We start from the raw sequence: 12,579 nt of genomic DNA on the forward strand, positions 1-12,579 counted from the left end.
TTCTGCATCAATGTGGTTCCCCAGCATTGTGTAGGAGGGTTTTGTTAAATCCCTGTTCTCAGCTGTGATCTTGCAAAAAGATCAATAGAAGCATTTAACTTTGAGCAGGTAGTCTGCCACGGTTTCTGTGCGTACAGATTCCAGTGGGATTCACCTGTATTAGTGTAATTTTAGGAAAGTCTTGGATTTATACCCAAGAAAATTAAGTGAAGTGTATTCTTTCTGCCCTCCCTAAACTCATGGGAAGCTGCTGAGCTTCCCTGAGGGACAGGGGTTTCTGCAGAATGGAGAGGCTGGTCCAGGCTGCCCACTCTCTTTTTCCATGATCTGCTGGGCTCACAGTGTTTGCAGTGGGTGCTGGGGCTGTGGCCTGCTCACAGATGTGTTCACTGCTGAAAGGCTCTGCTCCCTGTGCCTGTGCCTGCAGAGAGCAGCTGAGCGTGACCTGGACAGCACAGCTCCAGAGCTCCATGTCAGAGTGTGACCTGGACAGCACAGCTCCAGAGCTCCATGTCTGAGTGTGACCTGGACAGCCAATACAGAGCTCCATGTCCGAGTGTGAGCTGGGACAGCCAATACAGAGCTCCATGTCTGAGTGTGACCTGGACAGCACAGTCCTGAGCTCCATGTCTGAGTGTGACCTGGACAGCCAATACAGAGCTCCATGTCCGAGCGTGACCTGGACAGCACAGTCCTGAGCTCCATGTCCGAGCGTGACCTGGACAGCACAGTCCTGAGCTCCATGTCTGAGTGTGACCTGGACAGCACAGTCCTGAGCTCCATGTCCAAGTGTGAGCTGGACAGCACAGTCCTGAGCTCCATGTCCAAGTGTGAGCTGGACAGCACAGTCCTGAGCTCCATGTCTGAGTGTGACCTGGACAGCACAGTCCTGAGCTCCATGTCTGAGTGTGACCTGGACAGCACAGTCCTGAGCTCCATGTCCAAGTGTGACCTGGACAGCACAGTCCTGAGCTCCATGTCCGAGCGTGACCTGGACAGCACAGCTCCAGGGCTCCATGTCAGAGTGTGACCTGGACAGCCAATACAGAGCTCCATGTCCGAGTGTGAGCTGGACAGCACAGCTCCAGAGCTCCATGTCTGAGTGTGACCTGGACAGCCAATACAGAGCTCCGTGTCTGAGTGTGACCTGGACCGCACAGCTCCAGAGCTCCATGTCTGAGTGTGACCTGGACAGTGCGGTACAGAGCTCCATGTCGGCCCCAGCTCTTGCAGAGGCTCTGTCTGGCCTGGAACCCCGTGGGGCTCTGCAGATGCTGGGAGAGGCCACGCAGATAGAACCTGCCTTTGCCTGTTGCCTGGGGCCACACAGTTCCTGTAGGGAGCACAGGGATTGTCCAAAGCACAGTCGTGGCTCTTGGGGCTTCCCACCCTCACCTAGTGTCCAGAGGCAGCTGTCTGTGTTGACCCTCGGGTGCTGGGGCAGAGAGTTGCTGGGCAGCCTCCTGGTGTGAGCTCTTAGCAGCATAAAATGTGTTTTTCTGAGAGGGTGATGAGCAGCTGTGCCCAGTACGGCGTGTCCGGGGTGCTCAGCCCTGGGAGAGTGCCAGGCTGGGGCAGTGTGTCAGACACGAGTGCTGGCAGTGCCCCGGGGGTGCCAGGCCCTGGGGGGAGATGTCGCTGTCCCCAGAGCGCTGGGAGCCTGGGATGAATGAAGGGGCTGTGCAGCAGTCTGTGGCCAGAGCGCATCTGCCAGCCACAGTGCCTCCTTTGTGCTGTGGTCCCTGCCCTACTCCCGGCTTTCTTCCCGGGCTAGCACCACCTTATAGTGAGGGTCAAAGATCAGAGTATTTACTGCCTGAACTTTGCCTCTCTGGATGCCTGCCTCTCTTTGTGCACCTATCCTTGTGTGATGTGAACCACACTCTGGAGGCTCATGTCTTGGTCTTGTCACTGTCCCTGTCAGCCTGAGTGCCTGGCCAGGTGCCTGGGTGACAGTGCAGGATTTACCTCCAGGAGCTGCTGGCACCTCTGCTGTGTGCTGGCACGGGGCTTGCTGATGGTGCACGTGGTGGGGGTTCCCACCAGGGTGGCACCGTGCCCATGACCGATCGATCGATGGCTACAGCTTAGGTAACTATTTTTGTCTTTCAGTGGTATTGTTCCCCTTACTGTGGCTCTTGCCCTTGGTGCTGTGACTGCGCGTGTCTGCGGGGACCTCGCCGCCTCCTGGCTCGGTGGCAGCAGTCTGATGGACGTGGTGCCACCCTATGAGGAGACACAAAGCTGCAGGATCAGCTGTGAGCTCACCACCACCAGCAAGGCCGGCAATTTCAAGGCTTGATCTGGTTCCTATAGAAACTGGAGGTTGCTCCTGCCTGGCACGGGTGTCAGCAGGCAGCCATTCACCCTAGGGAGCAGTGCAGTGGGGATGGGTGGGAGCAGGGTCTGGCACAGTGGTGCTGCCTTTCCACATGCCTTGTACATCCCACTGCTTCCTCACTCTGCTTCTTGACTGGGTTGTGCTGAGCGCCACACCCTGCTCTTGCCCCTCTCGCTAAAAATCACCACTAGAGAAGCTTGAAAACAAAACAAAACAAAAACAAAACCAAACCCAGGGAGCAATGAGTCTTGTCTTCTGACCCCAAGAGTCTTGGGCTTTTCCCCCATTACCTGGCAATATGGGCTGTCCTGCTGTGGGTGTATAGGGAAGAGGGATCGCTTGGTGGGCTCGTGTTTCCTAGCGAAGTCTTGACACCATGAGTGCCAGAACAGCTCTCTCCTTCCCGGTAGTGATCAGAGCAGGCTGCAGAGCTGGTGCGACCCTCTGCCGCACCTGCGCGCCCTTTGCGGCTCTCTCCGGAAGGATGACCGCAGCCCTCTGCAGACTACCTCATCCCTGGAGCAGGGGCCAAGTGTTAGCACGGCACAGATCCAGCCTGGCCCAGGGAACACCTGTGCTGCTGCCCTCTGCAGCCTGCACTGGGGCCCAAATGTGGCTCAGTGCTGCCCAGGCACTGCCTGGGGCTGGTGCTGCTTGTGGGGGAAGAAGGTGCCTCAAAGAATCCCTGCTGAGGATGAGCCCATTGTAGCACACACGGCACCAAGCAGCTCTGCTGAGCCAGAGCCCATCCCTGGCCAAGCTGGCAGCAGGAGGCTGCTTCCCGCTGCCTGCGCGCTGCTGCCGGGTTTGTTCATCCTGGCAGTGACTCGCCGGTGCTCCAGGCCAGGGCCAAGTGCCGGCGAAGGGAGCTGCAGGCTGGGGCCCTTGGCCTCCTTTCCTCTGCTGCGTGAGGGTGGCACGGATATTTAAGGAGAAGGTGATAACAGCATGCTCCTGTGTTCTCACCTCCTTCCTACCTACCTGTCTACCTGCTGAGATCCTGGCTCCTGTGGGACCTGCCTGGACAGGTGCAAGGGGATGGCATATGCTCACTCTGTGCTCAGGAGCTGAACAGCTGCCTCCACCAGCACGGGATGCCTGCTCTGGGCTCCAGTGATGCTCGGATGGGTGCACAAGGCTTGTGCCCCAGCACTGCCCCCCTGCACTGGCCAGCCAGTGCCCCGTGGCTGGGAGAGTGCGAGCCACTGCAACCTTGCGCCTGCTGGAGGAGGAAGGGGCTGGATCCCGCCCCAGCACTGTGTGGCTTCTTGGTGACTGCAGGGACTGAGGTCCCCCATGGCACGGCTGTGGAGGCTGCCTGGGCCCCGAGGATGGGGCTTCCAGGAGGTGCTCGCTGGGCTTTGTCCAGAGGAGGACGTGTGCTTGCAGGCATGGGTTGGGTTTGGTCTGTGGGTCCCCATGGCACCACCTGTACCTCATCAGGTGGGAACCACCACGCTCAGACATGGGAGATGCAGGACACGCTGCTGGCCGGGGATTTCCCAAAGCTGGGGGAAGGATATGTACCCCAGCCTGTGTCTGCAATGAATGGGGAGGGGACGGGCCAAAGCTGCTGTCCCCAGCCCGTTCCGCCTCCTGGCAGGCCCCTGAAGTCCATCTGCAGTCCCACACACTGTGCGGGGGCGGGATGGGGCACAGGGGGGATGCTGCCGACCTCCAGCTTTGGGGATGGAGAGCGGGATGGTGCCGGGCGGGGAGCGGGGCGGGCAGTGCAGCACCCGTGGGCTCCGCCAGCCCCCGCTCCCCGCCTGTCCCTGTCACCGCGGGCAGGGACCCGCCGGGCGCGGGGGGGGCTGGCCGGGGGCCGGGCTCTCCCCGCTCCCTCCTAGCAGCCGAGGAGTTAAAAACTCAGCCCGGGTGATGAATATGTAAGAGCAGAGCCCAGGCTGGAGCCGAGCATCTCCCGGGCTGCGGGCGCTTCCAGCGCTGCCGCCCGCCCCAGCTCAGCACCGGGCGCACTGCGGAGGGACGGGACGGGGCGGTGCGGGGGTCCCCCCGCTGCCCCCCGCCACCATGGGCCCCACCGGGCTCGGCATAACTTTCCTGACACTGCCCCTCGTCGTGCGAGCGGCCGCGGGAGGTGAGCTGCGCCCGGGGCGGTGGGGCCGGGGGTCCCGCGGCTGGAGAGGACGGGGACGAGGATTTGGGGGGCTTGGTGGGGGGGGGGGCGCTTATTCCATTCCCTTCCCACGTGTCGAGGGGTGATGCGGGCTGAGGGCTTGGCAACAGGGACTGGGGAACCTAGTCTGTCCCAGGAACCCTCTCCTGCCCTCCCACCACCCCCTCCCCGCTGCTGGTGGCCCTGAGCGCCGCCGGGCTCGGGGGGTCCCAGCCCTCCTGGGGCTGTCTGTGCTGGCAGGAGGTGGTGGGCCAGGACCCCCTTGGGGCAGTGGGGTCCTGGGCTTCAGCCGATCCACCCCACAGACCTGCACCAGCGGGAAACACCAGTGAGGACGAAAGCTCAGAGCGAACGGGCGCTGCCGTCCCGGCCGAGGCGCTGGGCGCTCACCTGCATCCCGGCCAGGCTGGGGGCGCCCAGCGCTACCTTGGCTCCTGCCGGAGGATGCTCGAGGGCTGCTGCGTGCAGATCTGAGGATTTCCCAGGAGTTCTGCTTGCTCTTGGACCCCAAGATCCCTGCTCTGGGGACCGTTGGAGTCCTGCCTGCACTGTCCCGCTCCCAGTTCTCCTCCTGGGCTGGTGTCTCCTGTACCACCGTAGTGAGACTTTGGATGCTGTGCCGCAGACTGGGCTTTGAGCAGCACAGGTGGAGGCCGGCAGGGCTGCCTTTGTCCTGCTGGTCCGAGCGGCTGTGGCTGGCACGCTCGCGTGGCTGGGCTCGCCTGCAGCCGGCCCGCTGGCACGGCCCCTCGCTCAGGCGGGCTGGGCCCGGGCAGCACCGGGCTGTTCTGTGCCTCCTGCCAGGAGCAGAACGGGGAGCTGAGGAGGGAAGGGGCGCACTCCCCAGCTCCCTCTGCAGAGCTGATGGCCCTGGTGGATGTGCAGCCAAGCAGGGCGCCAGCTCTCTCGGCATCCCCTCGAAGTCCCTGCACCTGCTGCGCCACCACAGCCCGTGGTACCCACAGCCACCCCAGCGCTAGTGGGAGCTCGGCAGCGCTGGCTGAGGTGCCCGGAGTGACGGGACCAGCCACCACCCCCACAGCGTGGGCTCGGGCCTGCCCACCGCCCTCCTGCTGCAGCCCCAGCAGCCAGCCCAGCGAGCCAGGGCACCCGGGCAGCGCTGCCGCAGCTCCCTTGGCTCGGCTGGGGGGTCAGGGGCTCCCCAGGATGGGTGAGGGGGGATGGCCCCACAAGAGTTGGGGAAGGAGCAGAGCGAGCACTGAGGTTTGGCTGCCTTGGAGCAGCGATACTGAGGGAGGTTTCCCTGTGAAGCGTCTGGGGGAGGCAGGGAGGGTGCGAAAACACTAGCGCCAAAAATATCCGTGATGAACACAAGTGTTGGCGGGACCCCGGGCTGCACTGGGGGATGTCCTCATTGTCGGGGGGTTGGGCACGGCCGAAGGTGGGTTTGAGGAAGGGTCCCTGTCTCCATCACCTGCCCTGAGCTTTCCTTTCTCCTGCAGGACAGTGGTGTTACGACTCACAGGACCCCCAATGCGGTGAGTGGTGCCAGGTGTGGGTGTGTTGGGGCTCTGCAGGGCTCAGAGCCTCGTGTCTCCCCACAGTGCCCAGCTGAGAGCACCCTGGGCAGCATCAGCAAGGCCCAGTGGGAAGTGTGGCATGGAAAAGTGCAAATCCCCCTGTGTCACACAAACGTGGCAATGGTTAGAAGAGCTTGGCTTTCGGGGGTGTTGTTGTAGAGACTCAACAAACACCTGAGCCTCTTGGAGCAACTCAGCTCCACCCCTCACCTCAGCCAGGTCCGGGTGCTCCTGGAGCAGCACCAGCTTTCCCCTTTCCACCTGAAACAGATTAAGTCTAGGTTTTAAAATACTCTATTAGAAACCCAGTGCAGGGAGCAAGGAGGACCGGAGTCCAGGGGCCCGACTGAGGAGGGACAGCTCCCTTAGAGCAGGCAGCAGCCCTGCCTGGATGGGGAGGGAAGCATGGCTGGGGGCACTTTGTCTCAAAACACACAAATACAAATTACAAATAGCTTGTAAAAGGTTAATTAAAGATCATCAAGCATTTAATCAGCTGTTACAGCCCAACTGTTTTATAGCTCTTGGGTTTACATGCCCTGTGGCCTGTGAGTGTGGATTGCTGGGCTCCGCTCATCCCTGTCGGAGCAAGGCTTGGTCTTATCCGGTTTAACGCTGCCGGGCTGGCAGCGAGGGCCGGTTTTGGCAGGGCAGAGGGGCCGGTGGGAAGCGGCTGGAGCAGCGTGGAGCCGGCTGTGTGCCTGCAGCAGAGCCATGGAATGGCCTCTGATTGACGGCACCCAGTAATCTGTGGGGCCACCCAGTTACACCGTGCCAGGAATGGGATGGTGGCATGGCCAGGCTGCAGCTCCCAGGAAAGAAGGTGCCTGAAGTAATGAGAGGAAAACACAAAGGGTAAGGGCTGAGCCCAGGGGGGCAGGAGGTGGGATACAGCCCACAAGTGTCTGTGGTTTTGTCTGCCCAAGAGGAAGGTAAACGTCAGAGCTGAACCATGGGGCACTGCTGGGGGAACAGTTCCCCAAACCCTGGCTGTAGGCAAAGGCAGCCCAGCCATGTGTGGGTGTGAGAAGAGCCAAGGTGCCTGCTGGGATGGGCTGAGCTCACCTGGGAATGGAGCTGCCCCAGGAGGACAGGGCTGGAAACACCGAGGGAGCTCCTGTTCCCTGGCTGGGACTGAGCCCAGATACTGGCGGTGCCCAGTGCTGACACCTCTGTCCTGGGCTGCCCCAGGAGGAGTGGGGTGCTGCGGCAGCCACACTGGAGCAGTGAACAGCAGGATGGCTGGCTGGCTACCTCCTACAGCTGTGGGCTGCCACAAGTGTTGCAAGAAGAGAAGATGCTGGGGTGATGGGGACAAGCCACATATATGGGCTGGTTGTGTGGTCTGGCTGTGGTGGTGGCCATGGGCTGCTCACAGCCCCCAGGCAGCACTGTGGGTTTGCAGTGGGTTCAGTTGGCTGCCAGCACTGCTGTGTCCTCACCCAGCTCCTGCCATGGTGACCCCACCACCCCAGGAGCTGCTGATCAGCATCATGTGGTCACTCTGGAAGCTGTGTAGGATTTGCCCCAGGATGAGTCGTGTGGTCAGGTGGTACTGTCACCTGTCACAGCTGGACAGAACCAGAGTGAGTAGGTTAAACACACCAAAACCCAGGAACAGGCAGAAAGGACAGGGAGAAGAGCCTGCCCTTCATCAGCATCAATGTGGACACTGCCAGGCTAAATATAGCCCCCAGCCCCTCGAGGAAATCCTGCTGAATTATGGATGAGGCTGCAATAAGCCCCTGCTCATCAATAGGAAGGAAACTTAGCCGGGCAGGAGAGCAGTTCCCATGGGATGCAAGAGAGCATGGCCGGGCTGGCAGGGACAGCAGGGCTGGTTGGGGACAGAGCCACCCCTGGCCTTGTGTCCCCCCTGGGGGCAGCAGTGGTTCAGTGGCTGCCCGTGGTGCCCCTGTTCCTCCTCTGCAGGGCCCAGCCACTGGAAGGAGCTGAAAGCCACATGCGGTGGCGACAAGCAGTCCCCTGTGAACATCGACAGGCGCCGGCTGCAGCGGGATGGCGGCCTCGGGGACATCCTCTTCGAGGGTTATGACCAGGCTCCCCCTGGCAAGTGGAGGCTGACAAACAACGGGCACACAGGTGCGTGCTGAGGCTGGGCACCTTCCCCTGTCCCAGTTCCCTGGTCACCATCCTGACAGGGACTTGGCTCTGGCCAAGTGCTGCATGTCAATGTTAGTGCTGGGATGAAGCTGGGGCAAAAGGAGCTGTGCCAGGGCTGTTCCCCATCCTAAGCCCCCCTCACCCTGTCCTGCTGCCCTTGCAGTGATGCTGACCCTGGCGAGTGAGTCGGCCTCTGAGCACATCACCATCAGTGGTGGGGGCCTTCCCGGCAGGTACCGCGCCATCCAGCTCCACTTCCACTGGGGCAGCCCGGCCCGGAACGGTTCCGAGCACACCCTCGACGGGCGCCAGCTCCCCATGGAGGTACATGAGAAAAAGCTCCCATCACGTTCTGAGCAGTCCAGGCCCTTGGTGTGGTGGGAAGGGGTGATCCTGAGGGACCCCAGCCTGTCATACAGCAGGTGACTGGGTTCTGTGACTCTGCACTGGTGGGTTCAACTGTGCTCCTGCACAACTGCCTGGGTGGTGAAAAAGCAGCTGATGTGAGGTTTGAGGTGTTTCTTTACCATGCATGGACCAAGCTACTTCATCTAAGGCACTCAGTGGGTTTTTTTGGGGGGCTCTGTGCCCTGCTGGGACCACACACTGAGCTAGTGAATGCGAGTGAGAGCAAGCAGGAGCATGCTGTGCCAAACACATTGGGATCCTTCTGGATGAAAGAGGCTCTGCGCCTCTAAAATATTCATTATCTGCCAGAAGAAAGCAGAATTTATGTTCTGCGTCTGGTGAGCACCCTGGGACTGCTGGCCCCCTTTTGCATGCCCTTCAAAGGATGCTTGCATCTTTGGGGTGCTTTGATCCTCTGAGCACTCACCCCACAGAAATGCCCATAGGACCAGAAGGGCTTTACTGGGAAAGGCTGACTCGGAGTCTGGCCATCCCAAGCTGGCTGGAAGGATCCATAGCAGAATGTCCTGCTGCCAGGGTGTTCGCTGGGGGCAGTTGTGCACACCTGACTCCTCTGTGCTGTCCTCAGATGCACATCGTCCACATGAATGCCAAGTACCAGACACTGGCAGAGGCCAAGGAGCACCCCAATGGGCTGGCTGTCCTCGGCTTCTTCTTCCAGGTGGGTCTGCAGGGGCTCCCTAGAAACTGGGTGCTGGTGTGCAGCCAGGTAAGCATTGTGCTGTGTCCTGAGGGAGTGGGAAGGGGCAGGAAGGCTGGGAGAGGCTGGGAACCCACTGACTGTGCAAGAGAGGGCTGGCTGGGAACCCTTCCCCACTGCTCTGCAATAACGTGAGGCAGGGCTGGCTCTGCCTGTGGTTGCTTGGCAGGACAGGATGACCCAGCTCTGCCCTGCTCAGGCTCTGCCTGACTTCAACCCTTATTCTCCCCATACACAGGTCTCTGAAACCACTAACACCAACTACAACACCATCGTGGCAGGGCTGAGGAACGTCTCCCACGCTGGTGAGCCACCACCTCATCGGGGCAGGGCAGGAAAGGGGAGACCCTGCTGTGGGAGGGCAGGGATGCAACCCAAGGGGTTGGGTGGGGGAACCTGCCAGTCTCTGGGTTCATCTGCTGAGGGGAAACTGGTCGGGGTGGCCCTGCTGTCCCCACCACATCCCTGGCAGGGAACAGGCTGAGTGCCCCTGTCTTGCCCCACAGGGGACTCTGTGGATTTGGCCTCCACGTTCCGCCTGAGCACGCTGCTGCCGCGTGTGGGCCGGCTCTCGGGCTACTACCGCTACCAGGGCTCCCTCACCACCCCCGACTGCAGCGAGGCCGTCGTCTGGACTGTTTTTGAGGAGCCCGTGGAGATTGGCCAGGAGCAGGTACTGCCATGTGCAGCCCCACATGCCAGCACATGAAAGGCTGGATCCCCAGGGTGACCTCTCTCCTTGTCCTTCCTGACCCTTGAGCAGAGCACAGCAAAAGTCATCTCTATAATAATGCTCCTGGCAACTTGGCAGTTAATTAATTTTATGAAGGTTAAGTAATGGAGATGTGGCCATCTGCCAGCAGGGAGAAATCTCATCCATACTGCTCTCCTGTCCAGCCTTGGCATTCAGAAAGAGAAATGGGAGTCCATTGAAGCTCAGTAGAGGCTCCAAGGAGATGGATGGATGGATGGATGGATGGATGGATGGATGGATGGATGGATGGATGGAAGGAAGGAATTCTCCTCTGCTGTTCAAGCATCTTAGCAGATGTGTTTTCTTGAGGGAGTCATGGGCTGCCTGCTCTCTAAGAGCTCACTGTTGGCACCAAAACACAATTAGCTCCTTTAAAACTCCAGACCTGATCCTTGTAAGGACCTGCCTCTGTGCTTATCTACGGGTCTGGCCTCAGGAGAGCAGTGGGGGTGGTGGGAGGATACTCACTGGTGTGGGGCCATGCCAAGGGTGCGTGCCGTTGGCAGTGGGGCAGTATGAGGCAGGCTGACAGTGGGCAGGGAGGGGCTTGTGGTGCCTGGCAATGCAGCTGCCCACCCTCCCTCTCTCCCTGCACAGCTGAAGGCATTCGTCAGCACCCTCCACTTCCCACTCGAGGGATCCATGCTCCTAAAAATGATCAACAACTTCCGCCCGCCGCAGCCCCTCCGCAGCAGGAAGATCTTTGCCTCCCGGGGGGCCACAGCCAGTGGTGGGTCCCTGCATGGGGGCCACCACCAGCTCCTCTTGCCCCTGCTCCTCCTGGCCCTGCTCAGCCTCTTCTTGCCAGCCCTGTAGAGTCTGGTCCTGCTGCGATGGAGATGGAGGTGATGCATCTTGTTCATGGGAAATGGGAAAAAATGAAAAAACAAAGCACGTTGAAACCTTGGCTGGGTGAAGATTTTGTGAACCTGAATCTCTGCAGAGGTGAATCTCTGCAAGCCTGGACTTGCCCTGGGATGCTGCTCTAGATGGGCTGTGGGAGCTGCTGGCAGGGGCATGCTGTATTGACTGGAATAAAGCCAAGGTCCTCGTCAGTGGGTTGCTGCCTCTGTGTCCCTTTGCCATCTGGGGCAGGTGCTTGGCATGGCACTGTGGGATCAGCAGGGAGGGAGCTGGGGGTGGTGTCTGGGAGGCTTTCAGGGATATCCCCGTGTGGTGGTGCACTCGGGCAGGAAAGGGCCAAATCCCGGCCCTGGCTCAGGATCCATGCAGGCCGTGTGCTGCAGATGCTGCCCTGCTTTCCCCTGGGCTGGGGCTGGCTCTTGGAAGTGTCCCTTGGAACACAGCACCTGCAGTACCCTTGTGCAGGACACAGGGATCTTTCCATGGAGCTCATTTTGTGCTGGCAGGAATAACTGCAGCTGCCAGCGCTGCCGGGGCAGGGCTGTGCGAGTGGGGTGGTTCATAATTAATGTACTGGAGCTCCAGGCATGTTCCCATCTTCTCCTAAATTATGGGTGAAGAGCACAGGCCGTTATCTGGGAGAAGAGTGGAGCAGGCTGAGGTTTTTCATCATTTCTGCAGGGAATCTCTGCCAGAGCCGAGCTCCAGCCCCCAGCCCCAGCAGTGGCCGCACCGCCCGTGGGTGCCGAGCATCCCCCTGCGCGAAGCTCCGGGGGGAGCCCAGGCTACAAGAGGCTCGCCGTGGGTGGAGGCGATCGCAGATCCCCGATGCCCAGGCCGGGGGGATGTGGCTCTGTGACCCCCCCGAAGCTCAGGGCTGGAGTCGTGGGACACAGGGACACGGGGACACAGGGACACAACGGACGCGCGGGGGCGCCACGGGCACGCGCACGGAGCGGCCCCGCAGCGGCTCGGTCACCGCCAGGAGGCGCCCTCCGCACGGCCGCGGGCACCCGCACGGCCCCGCCAGCGCCACGTGCGCTCCTGTGTGCCCTGTCCCCATCCCTGACACCGCCACCTGTGCCCTGTGTGCCCTGTCCCCATCCCTGACACTGCCCTGTGTGCTCCTGTCCCCATCCCTGGCACTGCCCTGTGTGCCCCTGTCTCCATCCCTGGCACCGCCACCTGTGCCCTGTGTGCCCCTGTCCCCATCCCTGACACCGCCACGTGCGCCCCTGTGTGCCCTGTCCCCATCCCTGACACTGCCCTGTGTGCTCCTGTCCCCATCCCTGACACTGCCCTGTGTGCCTCTGTCCCCATCCCTGGCACCGCCACCTCTGCCCTGTGTGCCCCTGTCCCCATCCCTGGCACTGCCACGTGTGCTCCTGTCCCCATCCCCAACACCGCCCCATGTGCCCCGTGTGCCTGTGCCTCCTGTCCCTGTGTCCCTTGTTCTTGTGTCCCTGTCTCTACCATTGCCACCTGCATCAAATATCCATGTGCCTATGTCTCTGTGTCCTGCCATCACCACCTGTGTCCTCCTGTCCCTGTTCCCCATGTCCTTGGGGGCCTGTCCCCTGAGTCCTGTGCCCCATCCCTTCCTGTCATTCACTTTTTCCCTCTGCCTCTATTCCATATGTTCTTGCCCCCTATGTCCTCATGCCCCTGTGCCCCATGTTCTTCTGC

At 60.9% G+C, this 12,579-nt stretch overlaps 1 protein-coding gene across 2 annotated transcripts; it reads left to right on the forward strand.

The window, feature by feature from the left end:
- The first annotated feature begins 4,226 nt into the window (after window positions 1–4,226).
- LOC117004915 (carbonic anhydrase 15-like) lies at window positions 4,227–11,084 on the forward strand. 2 transcript variants are annotated; one of them, XM_033076088.2, is made up of 8 exons: window positions 4,227–4,442; window positions 5,945–5,980; window positions 7,955–8,125; window positions 8,310–8,470; window positions 9,144–9,236; window positions 9,514–9,580; window positions 9,782–9,948; window positions 10,627–11,084. In XM_033076088.2, the coding sequence occupies exons 1-8, from the start codon at window positions 4,376–4,378 to the stop codon at window positions 10,843–10,845; spliced, it is 981 nt and encodes a 326-aa protein (XP_032931979.1). In that variant the 5' UTR covers window positions 4,227–4,375; the 3' UTR covers window positions 10,846–11,084. The 2 variants fall into 2 exon arrangements, with proteins under 2 accessions (XP_032931979.1, XP_032931978.1); XM_033076087.2 differs by lacking the exons at window positions 4,227–4,442; window positions 5,945–5,980 and having other exon boundaries at window positions 5,987–8,125.
- Window positions 11,085–12,579: the final 1,495 nt, after the last annotated feature.

Source organism: Catharus ustulatus, chromosome 18, assembly GCF_009819885.2.
Source record: "Catharus ustulatus isolate bCatUst1 chromosome 18, bCatUst1.pri.v2, whole genome shotgun sequence".
In the NCBI taxonomy this organism is placed as follows: domain Eukaryota; kingdom Metazoa; phylum Chordata; class Aves; order Passeriformes; family Turdidae; genus Catharus; species Catharus ustulatus.